General features: G+C 48.2%; 8 protein-coding genes across 8 annotated transcripts; 1 reads left to right on the top strand and 7 right to left on the bottom strand.

Moving 5' to 3' along the window:
- Positions 1–2,310: 2,310 nt before the first annotated feature.
- HD556DRAFT_112351 (uncharacterized protein) lies at positions 2,311–3,201 on the bottom strand. The gene is made up of 3 exons (XM_041296087.1): positions 2,967–3,201; positions 2,882–2,913; positions 2,311–2,829 (listed from the first exon to the last, which is right to left on the bottom strand). The coding sequence occupies exons 1-3, from the start codon at positions 3,065–3,067 to the stop codon at positions 2,714–2,716; spliced, it is 249 nt and encodes an 82-aa protein (XP_041152985.1). The 5' UTR covers positions 3,068–3,201; the 3' UTR covers positions 2,311–2,713.
- On the bottom strand, positions 3,087–4,393 carry HD556DRAFT_1422012 (Shr3 amino acid permease chaperone). Its single transcript, XM_041304505.1, has 6 exons — positions 4,303–4,393; positions 4,179–4,246; positions 4,004–4,125; positions 3,852–3,951; positions 3,629–3,801; positions 3,087–3,444 (listed from the first exon to the last, which is right to left on the bottom strand). The coding sequence occupies exons 2-6, from the start codon at positions 4,225–4,227 to the stop codon at positions 3,337–3,339; spliced, it is 552 nt and encodes a 183-aa protein (XP_041152984.1). The 5' UTR covers positions 4,228–4,246; positions 4,303–4,393; the 3' UTR covers positions 3,087–3,336.
- A 1,492-nt stretch (positions 4,394–5,885) lies between these two features.
- On the bottom strand, positions 5,886–6,582 carry HD556DRAFT_1314205 (uncharacterized protein; the record flags this gene model as incomplete). The annotated part of the gene is made up of 2 exons (XM_041300894.1): positions 5,886–6,026; positions 6,082–6,582. The coding sequence occupies 2 exons, from the start codon at positions 6,580–6,582 to the stop codon at positions 5,886–5,888; spliced, it is 642 nt and encodes a 213-aa protein (XP_041152983.1).
- A 149-nt stretch (positions 6,583–6,731) lies between these two features.
- Positions 6,732–8,451, bottom strand: HD556DRAFT_112115 (uncharacterized protein). Its single transcript, XM_041296083.1, has 8 exons — positions 8,243–8,451; positions 8,164–8,186; positions 7,966–8,110; positions 7,893–7,914; positions 7,576–7,842; positions 7,462–7,522; positions 7,386–7,407; positions 6,732–7,337 (listed from the first exon to the last, which is right to left on the bottom strand). The coding sequence occupies exons 1-8, from the start codon at positions 8,309–8,311 to the stop codon at positions 6,846–6,848; spliced, it is 1,101 nt and encodes a 366-aa protein (XP_041152982.1). The 5' UTR covers positions 8,312–8,451; the 3' UTR covers positions 6,732–6,845.
- Positions 8,452–8,641: 190 nt separating this feature from the next.
- HD556DRAFT_1249751 (Oxo-4-hydroxy-4-carboxy-5-ureidoimidazoline decarboxylase) lies at positions 8,642–9,247 on the top strand (the record flags this gene model as incomplete). Its single annotated transcript, XM_041298874.1, has 1 exon — positions 8,642–9,247. The coding sequence occupies one exon, from the start codon at positions 8,642–8,644 to the stop codon at positions 9,245–9,247; it is 606 nt and encodes a 201-aa protein (XP_041152981.1).
- Positions 9,248–9,406: 159 nt separating this feature from the next.
- Positions 9,407–10,684, bottom strand: HD556DRAFT_112174 (DnaJ domain-containing protein). Its single transcript, XM_041296084.1, has 5 exons — positions 10,221–10,684; positions 10,064–10,167; positions 9,949–9,993; positions 9,616–9,882; positions 9,407–9,567 (listed from the first exon to the last, which is right to left on the bottom strand). The coding sequence occupies exons 1-5, from the start codon at positions 10,279–10,281 to the stop codon at positions 9,511–9,513; spliced, it is 534 nt and encodes a 177-aa protein (XP_041152980.1). The 5' UTR covers positions 10,282–10,684; the 3' UTR covers positions 9,407–9,510.
- On the bottom strand, positions 10,548–11,931 carry HD556DRAFT_112181 (Alpha/Beta hydrolase protein). The gene is made up of 2 exons (XM_041296085.1): positions 11,093–11,931; positions 10,548–11,042 (listed from the first exon to the last, which is right to left on the bottom strand). The coding sequence occupies exons 1-2, from the start codon at positions 11,761–11,763 to the stop codon at positions 10,790–10,792; spliced, it is 924 nt and encodes a 307-aa protein (XP_041152979.1). The 5' UTR covers positions 11,764–11,931; the 3' UTR covers positions 10,548–10,789.
- Positions 11,932–12,399: 468 nt separating this feature from the next.
- HD556DRAFT_112193 (CHAT domain-containing protein) lies at positions 12,400–17,432 on the bottom strand. Its single transcript, XM_041296086.1, has 6 exons — positions 17,063–17,432; positions 16,863–17,013; positions 16,672–16,811; positions 16,500–16,618; positions 12,573–16,447; positions 12,400–12,513 (listed from the first exon to the last, which is right to left on the bottom strand). Exons 1-5 carry the CDS (start codon positions 17,160–17,162, stop codon positions 12,581–12,583), a joined length of 4,377 nt encoding a protein of 1,458 aa, XP_041152978.1. The 5' UTR covers positions 17,163–17,432; the 3' UTR covers positions 12,400–12,513; positions 12,573–12,580.
- Positions 17,433–17,762: the final 330 nt, after the last annotated feature.

The following is a 17,762-nucleotide window of genomic DNA, read 5'->3' as shown; positions in this document are numbered from 1 at the left end:
CTTGTGCTAAGCCTAAGGAATATTCCGAACATATCAAGGCTCGCCACACATTTACGATCATTCACGATCCTCTGGAGTCGTCAACTCATCCATGGACATGGGCTGTTGGTACCACTGGCATGTCCAATGACAACCGTGGAATTCATCTGCCTCATATGATTTTTATCTTCAGACTCGCCGTGAGGCATTCCTGTCCAACTCCGAGTCCGAGGATGCCGTTCGCGAAGCGCTGCAGGGTGACGCTAACTTAGTTCTTGAATCTTGACAGAATGGCAGTTCCATCAAGAGCCGAGTGTGCTTGTATGCGTGCCTGCTTAGTCCCAACGGATACCTCCACAGGTGATGGACTTCAGTCAATCTTCCCTTGGCTAAAAGATTTTCATTTTATTGCTGATGGCGCCGTTCATCTTGGGATTCTCTTCTGCTTCATGGCTTAAAGGGCGTGAAATCCTTTCGGAAGAGGGAAAATATCTGGAACAAGAACGCGAATTGTTTATCCCTAAGGGCTTGAACCTCGGATACTGGCGACGCAGTCACGAACCGTATCTTTCAATGTGTTCTAGGGTGGCGCAACTACTGGATCGAGTGTAACTCGCTTGGAGCCTCAGATCTCGGTCAAGGAATCACATTGCACATCTAGGAGCTGATTCCCATCATTGGGTACTTGTTTCGTTCAGTAAGGACAAATGTCGCAATGTTGTTTTGTATGCTAATTTGTCATCGAAATATATCATTGCTACTCTACCTGATCTTCCCATAAGACACAAGGATGGAAATAATCAAGTCCGAGACCGATGCACGCAAGTTTATCCAAGTCCCACGGATATCTGTTGTGGACACGGCGAGGTCGGTAGTGCCTACTTGGTGAATATCACGCGCCCTTGTTCCCACAAAGCGTTCGAGTATTCGAGCATTTTGGACTTGCTTCCCACCGGAGTAGCAAAGGACATATGGCGGCGCGGCTATCCGAAGCGGAAACGCGTAATTTGGTATCGAGGCAAAGGAAAAAATAAATAGAAGTGTGTAGGACGCGGAGCTAATTATGGAGATTTTGGATGTTAACGGGATGGTGTTAGAAAGCAAAGGAAGGGGTGGAGATTGCGAGAGTGGATGAGGGACGCAGAGAAGGCGAGCTCTACGAAATTTTGACGTACCATTATGGATTTGGTGTCCGTTCAGCACAGTCAATTGTTATCACGGAGTTTACAGAAAGAAGATGAAGATGACTTCTCTCATTGTATATTTTCTTCGGTAACGCATGAACTTTGCCAATAATACTTTGCCTTTGCATCCGAAGCTCTGCCATAGCGCTCTCAAGTCCACCACTGCTCTAACACGTACGAGGACAACCCGAAGGCGGGATACATAACGGAGGACAAAGTCTCAAGGCTCAAACTTCCCGCAATGCTGCGAGGGGAAGACTATACTCAGCACACTCTGAAGCTAACAGGAAACAAAATAAAAGTCGGTTAATTTGCCCGAGCGCCCCAAAAGAAACTGAGGCGATTCATCAATGCATCAAGACTCATGGCAGCAGTGCTTAACCCCCGACGGTCGCATTCTTATCAAGGAAACACCGAACAAGTTTCCAAGTAACTCCCAAACAGCACCAGGTAACGGTGCGAAAGGGGAATAATGGTTACGTTTGTTTTCACCTATCCGAAATCGTGTTCACCTTCAATGATGTTACTGGCAGTGAATAGGGCTACAAGCTATTTCCTGGGCGTGTTCCTGAGGAAGTAGAATAGCATTTAGTGTCAACCACTAATGGCTTCGAAAACTGTTCGTATCTGCGGGAAGAAACCGGCGCCATCTGTCAAAACAGGGGTTTATTTTCGTATCAGATGCAGTCGAAACGTCGGAAAAGGCATGTCAGGTTACCAGCGAGAGCGCCGCTCGAACAGATAAGTGATAGTCTTACACAGCCCCAAGAAACAACCTCGCCGTCATCAGACTAAAGAGTCAGGCATCAGATTCCTTGCCTGCGGAGTAACGATAAGGACGGCACTGATAGAACCATGTTTGATCTTGGACCTGGTATCAAAGCGCAATCGTGCCAACAGAATGGTATCTCCAAGGGTGACGTGAATCTACATCTGGCTGATGGAGCAAACGCTGTATTTGGCCGGGCATTTAGATCGTCAAATCATTGTGACAAGCCACGAGGACTCGAGTAGGTCACTGGATTTCAATTGAGGGTTATCTCAGCTGTCAATGTCACTGCTGCGCACGAGAAAACCGGTCTATCGTGAACGGCTTCTGGATGGAAACGGTACGGCTTGCGGATGGTGCCTACGAGAACGTGTACGTATACACATCACTGTCCTGTTTGAATGAATGTGTCAATCACGTAGGATTATCCTGTCAGGAAGCCTGGGTTTGACTATGCACAGCCATGATAGATGACTTCTTCGTCACGGCGTTTTGGTCGAAGCAGTGCGGGTCTACAGCTTGTCGGATGACATTTGACTTGTTCCGAATTTGAGCACGTTCCACAGATCTGACTAACCCATGCTAGACAGCAAAAAAAGAAGTTCTCATTCAGGCCAAGAAACTCGAGGGTACCGTATTCTGCGATATAGACGTGCAAGAGGAAAACCAATAGTGAACCCGCATGATGGTGGTCTGATGAAAAGTTGAACGTTCAACCGCAGGTGATACATAAGAGCTCGATCATGACTTACACATACATAGATAGCAAACAACAGAAAAATTACTTCCTCTTTGCCATCTGCATGGTTAGGTTGTCGATGTACATCTGCAAAGTCGAATTCTCGGACGTAAGTTTGTCGACATCTGACTGGACGCTGTGCACTCGTGCAACAAGTGCTGAAGATACGATATTGGCGACTGTATAAATTGATATCCAGGAAGCAAGTACCTTGCAAATCGCCCTGTGCAGCTGCAATCTCTCTGTAGGGTGCTAATCAGAAGCTGGTGGGTAGAAAGTTAAAGGATAAACTGACTTCAAAATCCTCTCCTTCCGTATCGCATCCTTTACTATGTCGCCAGGTTGATGCTCAGGATCGCCCCAGGCTATGGCGGCTCCGAAATCATTGAACGACATGGTTATCACATGCTAAGGTGTTCATCATCCGTTATTATTAGTAGTCAAATTTTAATGAGTGCAAACTAATCAAAACTTCAACAAGCACTACTAGTACTTCGTACTTGGCGTTAATAATTCATCACACTACCAAGTATCATCGATTTAAATGTTTCTAGATAGACGCCAAGCTTAAACCGAGATGCGGAATTTAGACACTGATATCCATAGTCAGGGAATGCCTTGACTAAGTAACGTCTGACCTCCCGCTTCGCATGCCAGCAGAGCATCTACTCTTTCTTATCTTTCCCAGCACTAGGACTCCCTTTGGCCTTAAGCTCCTCCTCCATCTTGGCCATCTCTCTCGCCTCTACACGGCGTGCGTATTCCTGTCCGCCCTGTTGGAACGAAGTCAGAAATAAATATTGAGCAGGTAACATAAGAAATGAAACAGAGTTCTGCGATGCACCCTTCGGGCAGGAAATGTTATAGATAAATGTTTCAAATCGAGCTGAAAAAATTAGGGTGGACTAGCGTCGCGCGGGAAAGCGAGTGTTGAAAGAAGTATTGTCTAATGATTACCTGGAGGACTAGAATGGCACCAAGGACCACCATCATAATGGTGTTGCCTGCTGAGAGTATCCGCAAGGCTTCGATACGGTCCGCACGTGTATCGACATCTGCGGGGGTGACGATGGTTCGCAAAGATGGAATTGACACTGCAAGGTAAACGGCTGCTGAAAAAATGTATCCCACTAATCATATTATTGAGCAATGTATCGAAGCAAGTCAAATCGGCTCCTACCCAGACTTGATCCATCAAAGAAGATGGCACTCTCATCATATTTATGCAATTTTGCAACAAGTCCTAAAATACCAACCCCCATGAAGCCATGTAGCACGGCCTGTGATAATGAGCATCATCCTCCTGACATTACCGCTCGCAAAGGAACAGACCTTGATTGCGGGTGGTGCATTAAAGAAAGTTGTATAAAATTGGAAGCCGTCTTCAATAGTCTCCTCTGTCAATTCTTGATGCAGAATGCGGTAATCAACGAAGAAGCATATGAAGAGGACTCCTGTTACAGAAATACGGAGTTAGATCCATCGGAAACATGAGTTGAAGTCTCACCAAGAAAAAAAGAGCACGATGCAAGAACAGCGCCTTGTCTGAATCCCATCTTCAGGGTTGCTATGTCACTATTAGTGCTGCGGCGTAAGTAACTTGTGTTCAAAACTGGAGTGGACGGGCTCACCAGAACTCGGATCAAGATATTGAGTTTGTAGGGACCTCGGATTCAGGAAGACCTATGTACTCTGCGGAATCCCCGGCCAGAAACGAAGAGATAAGTCACGGTTAGTTACGTCTGGTGCCGGAAGTCCCCACCAACTCTATTATGTAAGCAATGACCCCGACTTTCGTGTGCCTTACCCTTGGCAAGTCCGTGAGTCTCGCAACTTGATACTTAATTAATGAGTATTTTGAGGGTGATTCATTCTCATCATATGTGAGAGACTTGCGCGTTATGTGCATGATACTATCTGGCAGGATCTGGCTTGATCACGACAGGTGCGCGTTATTCAATCGAAGGAACCCACTCATCCAGCTACTACTACTAGTAGCATCTTCTTCTCTCGTCAGGGTACATCGAACCACCTCCAACCAGGAAATTTGTCTAGGAAGCGACGATCTCTAGGCTACATTATGCGTTATCGACCAGCCAGGTGCTCATCGAACCCAACGATAAGTAAAGTCATATATCCATGTATGTGCAAGTTTGCAACTTGATGAGGGGTTCCCCTTTGAACCTTGTATACAAAGTTCAGATCCACGGTGTTTAAGTTCAAGCTGAGTGTAGAATGATGATCAATAGCAGCTCCCACACACATATTCCCTATACTTACCACCAACTCACCACGCTATTTACAGGCAGCAGCAGCACTGTATTGTCATCCATCGCCTCCTTGCCGCTGCATATCCGGAGACCCTTGGAGGTTTGATCACAACCTGCATACCTGCGATTAATGTACTCGTTATCCCGAGTTGCGCATGAATTGCTGCAATGTCCATTAGCGAAGAAGAGAAGACGTAGCAAGATTCTCACTCGATTGGCAGACAAGGCTGGAGTCAAGGAAGGTAGATTCAGAATCTTACCGACGTTGCATATCATTTTTTCGTTCCTCGTAGGTCTAGGGTGTTCCTATCAGTAAGAAGAAATTATCCACTTCTGATGATCTAACTACAGGAGACTAGGACGTTCCAGACACATCATAGCGGGTGTCGTCACCCTAGCGCCTGATTCTTATCTTTTGTATTTTATCCGACTGTACACTTGCCCTCTGGTGTCCAAGGGATGAACACCAGCTGGTAAGTCTACCGTCGCTATAATATTAGACGATTGTTAGCAATTATACGAGTGAACGCTCTGTCCTACTCTTGTTTGCCTTAATATTTACTCGCGAATCTAGGGGTTGCCGAAGCAATTTTGATGAATCACGATCAATGATACCATGATCATTGATGATCGACAAAGTGGAACAGTACAGGCGTGGCAAGTGTCGTGTGATACATAATCAAGTTTTAAGACAGGAGGAGTTAAGAGGACATGAAACTTCCCTGCATATCCAGACGAGAAGCTGGCTGCATGCTATTTCGGTACTATAATCGCATCCTCATGCTAGGAATTTGAAGGTAAAGAGGCGTGAGGTAGCCTTGATGCGTAGTTCTGTGAAAGGGTGGATGCAGGTCGGTATCACGGGCTAGTTTGTGCGGGAAGTTAAAGAATAAAGGAGTAACGAGGTGCTGAGAGGTGGGATGCTTCGATGGTAGCTTGGGGTCTCAAGCTCGGGTCGGGGTTGAGGGGAAAGAACGACTGTCTGAGAGTGAGAGGTATCTCATTCGCTTGATGATTGAATTAAGAATATTTTCAGGAGTGCGAGTCGTTGGGGTGCTGAACTCTGGCGCTGTCTCCATTGTCCACTGAGAAGAAAATAATGTTATTAGAACCTCTAGTTCAAAAGAGGAATAATCATACCTTGCGCAGCACTACGTCGTCGCCACTATCACTAGTAACGACCGCTGGAGGACTGGGCGTCATACTATCTCTGAAGACATTGCCAAGCTTGGAAACGGTTGAGGAGGAGGTGAGGGTCACGATACTGTCTAAGCTGTTCCCAGGAGATGAAATGGATGGCGATGACAAAGGAGTCTTGAAGTCGTCGGTATCGTCGTGTGAGAAAGCAGGAGAGCGAGGATCATCACGAGCGGTTGCCAAGGAATACTCTTCACTAGTAGTAGTCGGTGTACAGGTTTCTGCAAGCCCCAGAACGTCGCAAGCTATTCTATCGGACGCGTGGAGAAGCGCTAGGGTAGAGATGCATAAAGTAACAACGGCGAGTTGTGGAGAAGCCTGTTCTGCTTCCTTCAGGGCATGGCGAGTGTAACGAACCACGGTTTTGTTGAATAGGACTGCCGAAAGAACGCCAGTCATGATAACTCGGGCGACACTTGTAGAAATGAGAGAGGCAGCGTTCATTATGGATAAATGTGAAGAATTTAGTCGCGATGTTTTCACTGAGCTGGTGGTTCTCAATAGCACTGATAAAGCTCCGACTCGTATGTAAGTTCCGAATGTTTATTTGGTTGCGTGCAGCGCGACTCACGTCACGTGTGCACAAAATCAAAGCACATTCACCAGATCAATCGAATTTAACAACACGACGCGGCGCAGTATAAATTACAGGTGCACTTCCGAACGAACTATATGCAGATCAATATTGTTCAAAGCTTCCACATCCCTTACACCACCTTCTCCACACCAGGGGGAAACTTGTAGTTTCCCTGGCGTCTGACCTCGTCGAAGACATCCATCTCCACCAGGCTTTTATCGTGTCCCCAGAGCGAACTCTCACTCTTTTTATCGCGCACACACCGTGCAACCTCATCTGCCTGAAAATGCCATCCAGTGCCAACATACTCAAATTGCCTTGTCTCCTCCTTCGTCACTTTGCTGCCTTCGAGGTACTGCACAGTGAAACTCTTCGGGCAGTATATCGGCGCTGCAATTGTGATCATACCCTTCTCATATCGAATTACGGCGCCGGTATGATAGGAAGCTATGTTCATGTTGCATGACAGAATGGCTTGTGCAGCTAGTTCCCTTTTGGCGAAGGTGACCGTGAAGGAGGTGTTGCAGTCGACTCCTGTCAGAGGGGTTTTCAACATTGTCCCACTGACGTTGCTGGGAGCAGCTCCTTGGTTATAAGGGTGCTCATACAGGGCGAGAATGGCCTGTTATTGTCATTAAGGGAATAAAGACAAAGATAATTGCTGCCTTACCCAAATAAGAGGATATGGTCCCCTGCAATAGGTCAGATTACTATTCTCCGCTATAAGATTTACCTTATGTACTCACAAATCTAGTAACGCGCCACCACCAAGGGCAGGATCCAAGGCGCGGTGAGTCTTGGGAATTTCTGTTGTGCTCCGTGAGATCTGATGTCACATAACAAAATACAACATCACTCGCCGTTAAGCTTAAAGTCATCTGACAAGTCGGCTTGGAGAGCCAATGGTGCACCCAATACACCACTTTCCGAAATTTTCTTGACCTCGAGTGTAAGAGGCTGGAAGCGTGTCCAAAGAGCTTCCATGAAGAACACTCCATGCTCTTTTGCAGCTGCAAGAAGCGACCGAAGCTCAGCTGCGTTTGATGTCACAGGTTTTTCGCAAAGAACGTGTTTCTTTGCCTTGATCGCGTCGAGCGCGTTTTCATAGTGAAGAGTATGAGGTGTGGCTACACAACGCCGGGTAAGTTGAAATCGACCTAGGTAAATTAAGTCAAACCAATGTAAACTGCATCGACGTTCTGCGCCACATTTCGTTAGGTGAGTTGCTGCTCTGACGGTATTCTACTCACCGGATCCGCAAAGACACCAGCATAGCTCCCATATGCTTTAATCGACTTATCACCCTTGGCATATTCGGCGATGAACTTTTCCGCTGATTGGACGCTTCGCGACCCAACAGCAGTCACTTTGTGCGCTACATCAGTGACATCACGGCTGTATTTAACAATGTCATTCGATTTCACGATGGACAGCGGAATGGCGCTGACGTTTCGGGATCAACAAGAAGATCCTAGTAAACCACAATTCTCAATTAGAAAGAGAAATGGGCGGATATGTTCAACGTACTGTTACGAAGCAATTGGCTATCCTGCCAGTTGAGATAATGCCCCAGCGAAGAATGAACGGTTTGGTCATGACGCGGAATAATGATAGCCTGTGAATGCGGGGATGTATTCCGGCGGGTTAGTATAACCAACGTTAGTATTGGCATTATATATGCCTTTGCAATGGTGGTCCAAGTCACGGCGATGATCAGCTGATTAGGGGTTCGGCCCGACTTAGTCACTGCAGTCCGCTGCATTAATGTGGTAAAATTATAACCCAATTAGCTGCAATCCATCGCACCTGGTGCCTTTCACATGCACATCTCATCCACACGTCTGACCGTATCATCCGCCACGGATTGTCACTGAGGGATCATCTATAATCCCTTATCCCCGATTTTTGACACGCTCTGTTCGCGACATGTACGAAACTCAGGATGTCATAGCGAGCATCCTCCCCCAGCTATTCGAGCATTCGGATATCTTGATAACCAAACTCGCCCCGGAGCTATTCCAATCCATCAGGAATACACCTCTTGAGACCACAGATCCCACTAACGCGCTCATAGAACGCGCCATCGCTATCATTCACGCATGGAATGCACATGAACAAGCAGAATTCATCGCCGCACATCCAAGGATCGGGGCAATCAAACAACTCTCTGCGTTGAGTGCCAAAGAGCAAAGTGGTGGCCTCTCTGCTACCACAAGGTTGCAGACACCCCCAGAGGTGTTGAAACGGCTAGAACACCTTAACGCGTGTTACGAGCGTGTGTACTCTGGACTGAGGTACATCACGTTCGTGAACGGGAGAACTAGGGCCGCAATTGCAAGGGAGATGGAGGACAAGTTACAGCTTGGGCATCCTTTGGAGAGCTATCCAGATGGGCCTCCGCTGAACGAGCCTACGGCAGAAAGCCTGATCTGTGTCGCGAAGAACAGTGAGGATTGGTTGCACGAACTGACACGAGCGGTGGATGATGTAGGGGAAATTGCTAAGAGTAGACAGAAGTCATTGGGGTTGTGATGACATTGAGATCATATCGACCCGACAGATTGGAGTTCCGTATGTACATTCTGCCATTAAATGTCCAGGGAGACTATAGCAAACACAATCACAGGCAGATCAATGAACAGATAAATACGAACACGAACCGAACAACAAGGGATCGCAGAAGGAATCGAAGCATAGAAGTACAACAGTATCGCGAATAAAAACTCCAGCGCTGGGAGATAAATAAAGCAAAATACCCTCTGAAATGAAGAAACTATCAGTTTGAGTTTGCCTCGCTAAATGCGAGTCGTGTGTTGTCGTGGTATTTGGCCTTTGTCCGCCATTTCTTTCCACTGTATATAAAATTAATCCATCGAATTGAGAGATGCTTGCAAATGTACCTGTAGCGCAGCCTGCCTCCTCGATTCCCACTCTGGGTGGCAGTCGCGCAGTTCTTGATAGAATAGCTCAACCATTTCCATGTATCGCTGCTTTTCCTCTTTTATACGCTTGAGGTTTTCATAGAAATCTGCACGTTCTTTCATACGAGCCTCGCTGCGTTCCTTGACTTGACGCGCCCACTCTTCGCGCGTCTTGACTCGCTTGTCGTGCTGCTCATCCCAGTGTTTCTTGTTCTTCTGAGCAAGCTGAATACGGTCGTCGTAGGCCTAAAACAATGAAATATGTTGGTGCCCATCATTCCAACAGAGGCATAAGCATGATTAAAGACACACCTTTCTTTTCACTGGATCACTGAGCACCTCAAATGCCTCGCATACCTTGCAACAAAATCATACCATCAGCATTAGCATCAAGCAATCATTCGCACCAAGCTCAGACCACCCATACATTTCTGAACCTTCCCTCTGCAGCACGGCGCTCTTGCTCCGACACGGTAGGTTCGAGCTTGTCAGGGTGCGTTTCAAGAGCTTTCTGTTTGTATGCCCTCCTCACTGCGATTGGAAGTTAAGATCAAAACGACGAAGTAGATTAGATTAGTGCGAACCATCATCCGTAGAAGCGGTAGTTGGAATCGCAAGGACATCGTACAGCGTGAGTCCTACCATGGATGGGTAGATGCTATTCGAACAAGTTTATCGATTCAAGCTTGCCTCACGGGCAGATCGACAGGTTTTTGGACCGCAGTAAACAAGAAATGAGAGCTGTGAGTAACAGATACTAGTAGTCAAGCAGAGGTTGCAGAACGGATTTTAAATTCGAAGCAACTTGAACTTCTGAGAATTTCAAACTTGAACGTTTGAACCTTGTTTGGACGCCCGTCACCAAATTGATGACACGCGACCGTGTACATATCTCACGTGATGAGTACTTCTGTTCACAGGACTCGGCAAACTGCTAGGCGATGTAGGCGTGTCATGTGAAAAATTTGTCTGTTGAGTGGGAAAGGTGAGCGCTCAATAGATCAATGCTGAACTGATGTAATCAATTTGCGGTTGGAGGCCTTGCAGTGTCAATCTATCGATATTACACCTTGCACTTATGACTTGTATCATACACCCTGACTGTGCACCCCGTCACCATTTCTTTTCTGCTGCCTCTACACTCCCAGTCGCTTCAGCCACGCAAGAAGGCCCACACCACCTGCATAAACCTTTCCGTCTCTTCCAGATGCGGGACATGCGCTGAGTCCGCAAATTGCACCCATCGGACTTTCGGGATATGCTGAAAGAAGGGCTCCACAACTATGTCGTGGGTTATATCGTACCTCCCGTTGATGAGCAATGTCGTCGCCTGAATATTGTGCAGCCGGTCAATCACGTTCCACGTCTTCAGATAGCCAGTGATGTTAAATTCATTCGGTCCATTCCTGTCCCTCAAGGATTGAAGATGCGTGACACAAATGGACGAAACACCTACATGGTTGAGTGTACAGTCGGATCCTTTTCCATCCATACAAGCCCGTCCACCAGGGACTGAGGCACTGGATCGAGCCTACACGAATGCCGCTTGTAAAATTCATTCATTGCAGCAATATACTCTGGATCCGTTGTTGTATCCGCTGCCTCGTGCTTATTCAACGCATCCTGGACTTCCTGCGGCAACCCCTTCCTCAACTCGTTTGCGACCTTGACAAACAGCGCCATACTCGCTGGCGAGTCAGCAATCACCAGTTTCCTGAGGCCTTTTGGTTGGCGCGTTGCAAACTCTGATGCCAGCATCCCTCCCCAGCTCTGCCCAAGTACGTTATAGTTGTCATGGATGTTTAAGTGGTTCAGGAGGTTGTGCAGCTCGTCGACGAAGAGCTGCACAGTCCAGAAGTCTACGTTTCCGTTCTTCTCTGGAAGATGCGTGGAGCGTCCATTGCCGATTTGATCATAAAGTATAACGGGTACGTCGAAGAGACGTGTAAGCTCGGAGAGGATGTCGAGGTATTCGTGGGTTGAACCGGGACCCCCGTGAAGTACTACAAGAGGTGGGTTGTGTGGGTGGGGGAGAGTACCATACACCTTGTACCAAGTCTTGCAGGGCTTGCCCGCACCAGGAACATTGAAATCGGCTTCGGCTTCCCTTACTTTGAGTGACGACATGGTTTTCTATGGTTTTGGCTTCTAAGCGATGGTAAGCGGGTTTCGTTAGGTGGATGATGATTCCAGTGGGCGTCTAGCATGAGAGAAGGTATTTATAACGGCATGGTGATATTCATCATGATGCGCCCGTTCTTCTCATTGATATAGTCAAGCTTGAGCTTTACATTCCTCAAACTTCCAATGAGAACATTTGGTGTCGGCCACGCTGCAATGTTTGATCCGAATCAATCGCCATCCGATGTCCACGTCGCAGTTTGTCAGAGTAACATCAAACATTCTGATGGCTTGGTATGTCGTCTTTTTTGGTGGTACGTAGTTGGACCTAGATCAAGACTGTTATCCCATCTGGCACCAATCGTGGGGGGCGGTGCACATGGGTTTTGGTTTTTTTGAACACCCACAAATGATCTTTTCGTAGAGGGTGAGTATATCGCGGCTTGTTCTTGCGACTAAGTATTGCCATCGATATCCTCTTGCGCATATTATACACGTGTACATTCAGACAGTTATGCATTGGCTCGACATTTCGATTTCAATCCGATTTTTTGCTTTACACAAGCTTTAGTATCGATTCTGAAAACAAGAACGGACTGTTTATTTTCATTCGTCTATGGTCTGCTATCCTGCCAGGGCCAAGCTCCTATGGCTCCGAGGCAATAAACAAATCGAAGTAGAAATCGGGTGTACATATCGTGGAGGTATACAGTTTCTAAGGAATTTCGAATGGGAACAGATTGCGTGTAGTCATGACTAAATGCGAAGTCAGATTATCGGAAGAATGCTTTGATCAACAAGGTGGGAGGACGCACGAAATTAATCATATGCCGATATGCACGAACACTATGCGCTGAGCCAAGGGAATGTCCTTGTCACTGGCCAACGACTGGACCGCTCGGTGCAGCGCCCGGGCAGCTCGTTTGGAATTCATCGTGCCATCCCCGCAAAAGTTTTTGTAGAATGCCTCGACTACGCGCTGCACAGTACTATCATTCACCTTCCACAGTGTCCCAACGACGCTCTTAACACCAGCAAATTGCAGGCCAGCCGCCAGGTGTATCAATTCATCGGGCGTATTCAAGTCACCGACTGCGGTTTCGCAGGCAGAAAGAAATGCAAATTGATGCCGAGACAGACCCATTTGAGCGATATCGAGGAGTGAAAGCGGCTGGTCGCGCATAAGAAAGGCCGACTGAAAGGGTTCGTCGAATCTCTGTATCCCGTGGCACGCGAGATGGAGCCAAGTATTGTCTCGCAATGCGCACAGTGCTCTCGATTTCGTGGCATCATCACTGGTTATCTTGGAGAAGGAAACAGTTGAGGCAGGGAGCAAAAGTGTCCGCACCAATTCCAGCTCAGGCTCTACAGCCTCCAAAATGGATAAGGCACCGGCTGGGTGATTCTGACCAATGGCAACAAAGGGCACTGATGGGGACCTCTCATGACCTGCGCGAGCCTTGATCAAGGCGGTGAGCGATGGGGTGTATGAAGAGATATACTGCTGCGAAAGGGACTTTCCCCTTGCCCTGTACTCGCCAGCAGCATGCAACGGCAAGAAATTGAAGACAGACGTCGGGCACCACCATATTCGGGAACCTAGTGGTACGATTTCATTCAGTGTCTCGACCACTGGGCAGACGACAACTTTCCACAACTCTCTCAAAGCTTCCATCAGCGCTCGTTGGTTCCCTTTAGGACCGGCATCTTTTTCAACTGCATCTCGGAATGTGAATACCAATTCGATGAGTTTTGACACATTGGTGTGGAGTTGAATGCTAGTGGGAGGTTGCTTGTGCGAGATAATGATGGCATTGCAAGACGATTTGCTTGCGATGAGCACGATGACGGGCCCATCACGACCTGCATCTTGAAGATCAGAGAACAAAGGGGGAAGTAGAAAGCGAGAGAAGCCCTCGATCTTCCGGATCTCTTCTACAGTTCCATTCCAGTCTTCCACTAAACGTCTGTACCGGGTTGCTTCCGCTTCTACATCAACTCTTGGGGTGTTTTCAAAATCACTCGCAGGAGGATTATCAAGGAGGGAGCTGAGGTGTCTGAATCTCTTCATCAGCGTCACTGCATGATCGCCGCAAGTCTCGAGGCTGTCAAGAGGGGTGCGGAGTCGCGCCATCTGGGTCCAGATGATAGTCCTGCCTTGCTCCAACAACTCAACAGCGCGACGCACATCACCACTGCGAAGGACACACGATGCAGCATCCACAGCAAGTGTCCTCGAGATTTCCTTCATGGCATTATGACGAGACGATACAGAGGCAGTCACAGACATGTAAGCGTCGAGGAGTTGCATGGAAGTCGTATAAGCCTCCAGTTGAGTTCCATGGGAATGTTCACTAGCATGGTACACCCAACGGAGACCTGCCCGCAGGCGGGATAGCAAGCCTGCAGAGACAACACTTGCTGCAGCCTTGATATAATGCATGGCAGCATTCAGACTGTCTGTATTTTCACCCGCGACGGTGCTGTCAAGCCCTGAATGATGGAATGATAGATAGACCTCAGCTAGCGACACATGGACCATTAATTGACGAGGATCATGTTGGGTCAACAGAGTCAATGCAGAGCGTAGGTTTTCTGCTGACTCGTCGAGGTCTTCTCTATTGCCTCGGCGCTCAAAGCGGGTGGCAAGTCGATTCGCGAGGTTGTTTAGTGACATGGACCAACATGTATGACCGACCGGGAGTAAGGCCAGCACTTCCCTGTGAAGTGTGATAGCCTGATCCAAGTCTTCGTCGTTGCCTCGGTGGCGAAAGCGGGAGGAGAGTAGATTCGCAAGGTTGTTTAGTGACATGAACCGATCTGTATGACCGACAGGGAGTAACGCCAGTGCTTCCCTCTGAAGTGCGATAGCCTGATCCAAGTCTTCATTGTTGCCTCGGTGGTCAAAGCGGAAGGAGAGTTGATTCGCGAGGTTGTTTAATGACTTGGACCGATCTGTGTGGCCAACCGGGTACAAATCCAGCGCTTCCCTGTGAAGTGCGATAGCCTCATCCAAGTCTTCGACATTGCCTCGCTGTTCAAAGCGGGAGGAGAGTTGATTTGCGAGGTTGTTTAATGACATAGACCGATCTGTACGACCGACCGGGCACAAAGCCAGCGCTTCCCTGTGAAGTGCGATAGCCTCATCCAAGTCTTCGTCGTTGCCTTGATGGCGAAAGCGGGAGGAGAGTTGAGTCGCGAGGTTGTTTAATGACTTGGACCGGTCTTTATGACCAACCAGGAGTAAAGCCAGCGCTTCCCTGTGAAATACAATAGCCTGATTCAAGTCTTCGACATTGCCTCGGTGGTCATAACGGGAGGAGAGTTGAGCCGCGAGGTTGTTTAATGACCCAGACCGATCTGTGTGACCGACCGGGAGCAAAGCCAGCGCTTCCTTGTGAAGTACGATAGCCTGATCCAAGTCTTCGTCATTGCCTTGGTGGCAAAAGCGGGAGGAGAGTTGAGTCGCGAGGTTGTGTAATGACATGGACCGATCTGCATGACCGACCGGGCGCAAAGTCAGCGCTTCCTTGTGAAGTGCGATAGCCTGATCCAAGTCTTTGTTGTTGCCTCGCTGGTCAAAGCGGCAGGAGAGTCGAGTTGCGAGGTTGTGTAATGACATGGACCGATCTGCATGACCGACCGGGCGCAAAGCTAGCGCTTCCCTGTGAAGTGCGATAGCTTGATCCAAGTCTTTGTTGTTGCCTCGCTGGTCAAAGCGGATGGAGAGTTGATTCGCGAGGTTGTTTAATGACATAGACCGATCTGTATGACCAACCGGGCGCAAAGCCAGCGCTTCCCTGTGAAGTGCAATAGCTTGGTTCAAGTCTTCGTCGTTGCCTCGGTGGCGAAAGCGGGAGGAGAGATGAGTCGCGAGATTGTTTAATGACTTGGACCGATCTGTGTGACCGACTGGGTACAAGGCCAGCGCTTCCCTCTGAAGTGCGATAGCCTCATTTAAGTCATTTACATTGCTTCGACGCTCGAAGCGTATTTGCAGCATCGAAGCCAGATTACATAGCAATCCACCTCGGTAAGCATGCCCAGTGTTGTAGTGTCTCAACGCATCATAATGAAGGGATATCACTTCATCTAAGGCACCGGGTTCATCTCTCTCCAAACACCGCCGCGCTCGATCAAGAAGCTGATTCGGCGAGAACGGGAGCATGGATGTGGCGGGACGCTCCTGCCTGAGATCATTTCCATCAATGCTTCCAGCAGAATCCAGAGCGCATGTTTCGATTGTAATCAAAGCTGCTCTGTGAACGTGGCTGTTGGCGTGGCAGACGTCGAGGACTTCACTCAGCAACTCTTCAGCTGCATCAGCATCTGTTTCAAATCCCCGCTTAGCGAACCGCGACAGCAGTGCAATGGCAAGATGGAGCTGGGTCATGCTTCGGTCCGGATGATCAGTGGGACGCAAGTCCAGGGCGTCTTGAAAAAGAGAGATAGAGATGTCGAGGTCGAGGTATCTTCTATGTGCTTGGCAACTGACAAACTTTGCCGTGGCTAAATTGAACAGTGCTGCGGGGCGGCAGGTATGATCCACGGGGCAGAGATCTGAGGCCCGTTCAAAGTGCTTTATGGATTGTTCGAGATCCCTGCTATTCTGCGTCCTGCGGTATCGTGCGAGAAGACGATGTCCGGCATCCGTCTTTAGTGCCAACCCATCCATATCGCGCGATGTAGGCTACACGTTACAGCTCTCAGCATCAAAATGTCAGACTGCGTTGATCACTCACGTTACTAAGGAGGCAAATCAGTCCGGCATCGTTTTGATCGGAAAGTTGCTGCACCACCGCCATGTACAGTGAAGTACAGGCGGATACGACTTCCTCCTGCTTTGGCTGCAAGATGATGGCTGTGATGCTAGTTAGCATTTGTCAGGCGTTATTTACAATTAACGATACTGACGATGCGATTTTTCGCTGCGATCCAGTAATTCTCCGACGGAGATCTCGAATGTGCGCAGGAGATCTCCGTGACAGACCATGGGACCCAATTCGAATGAGGCATATACGCTGACCCGAACTTTAGAACATGGCTCGCACGGCCTAGAGTCATTCTCAATGCCTGCAGAACAGACGGAGTTAAGAACGACTTACAGAAGAATGCGCTCGTCCCATTCGGTGACAGCCTGGTCTATGTTTACAGATTTATTACTTGTCTGGTATTCAGCGCCCCCGGCCTTGACCACCGCATGGAAGCCAGCGGGGATCCGTCGGAGACCAAGAGTGAGACCAGTTGCGCGAATAGCTTTAGGGAAATCATCAATACGAGCCGAGCGGAGATAGATATCACATACCAGTAATGACGACTCGTTGCACTCCACTATGGCGGCGTGTCTCTCCTGGGTCCATGGTGCGTTCTCGGTAGCCTGGCTCCTCACTAAACAATACGCACATTCAGATGATGAGTGCTTCATTATTCATACACTTACTTGTCCAGCTTTTGCCTGAAAACGTGAAATTAACTCCACACATACGCTATGCAACACGACGACTTACGAGCGTGGACAGTTTGAACTCTTCGTCTTGTTGACGCTATCGCCGCCTGACGACTTGCGCTTACCTTTCAAGGGCTCGGTACTGGTAGCAGAATTCTCGACCAGAGGAGTTGGGGAAGTTTTACATGATGACGTTGAAGAAAAGTCTGAATCAGAGTCTAATTCTGATGAGCTTGAAGACTCGGACGTGACACGTTGACGACGGTCCATGATCATGATGGCTGAAGGATGGATTTAAACCAACACTGGTCACGAAAAGCTGTAGTACCTGTAAAGTCCTGAAGGATTATAAAGGAGGGAACTGCAGCATGCAGCGCCGATAAGTCGACAGGACAGAAGCTACTCGCAGAATATCGAGCCAACTATAGCCAGGAGCCTCATTTACAGTGGATGTCGGATTTGTACAGCAAAGACACGTTGAACTAGAGTTCGACATTGATAAGCAATCAAAAGGAGAAAGCTGTGAGGCTGAGGCAGTCTGCACTTTTACAAAAATTCA

This window comes from Suillus plorans, assembly GCF_016647745.1.
Source record: "Suillus plorans strain S12 chromosome Unknown HD556scaffold_109, whole genome shotgun sequence".
In the NCBI taxonomy this organism is placed as follows: domain Eukaryota; kingdom Fungi; phylum Basidiomycota; class Agaricomycetes; order Boletales; family Suillaceae; genus Suillus; species Suillus plorans.
The sequence above is the reverse complement of the archived record's forward strand: the minus strand, read 5'-3'. Positions and strand labels throughout refer to the sequence as shown.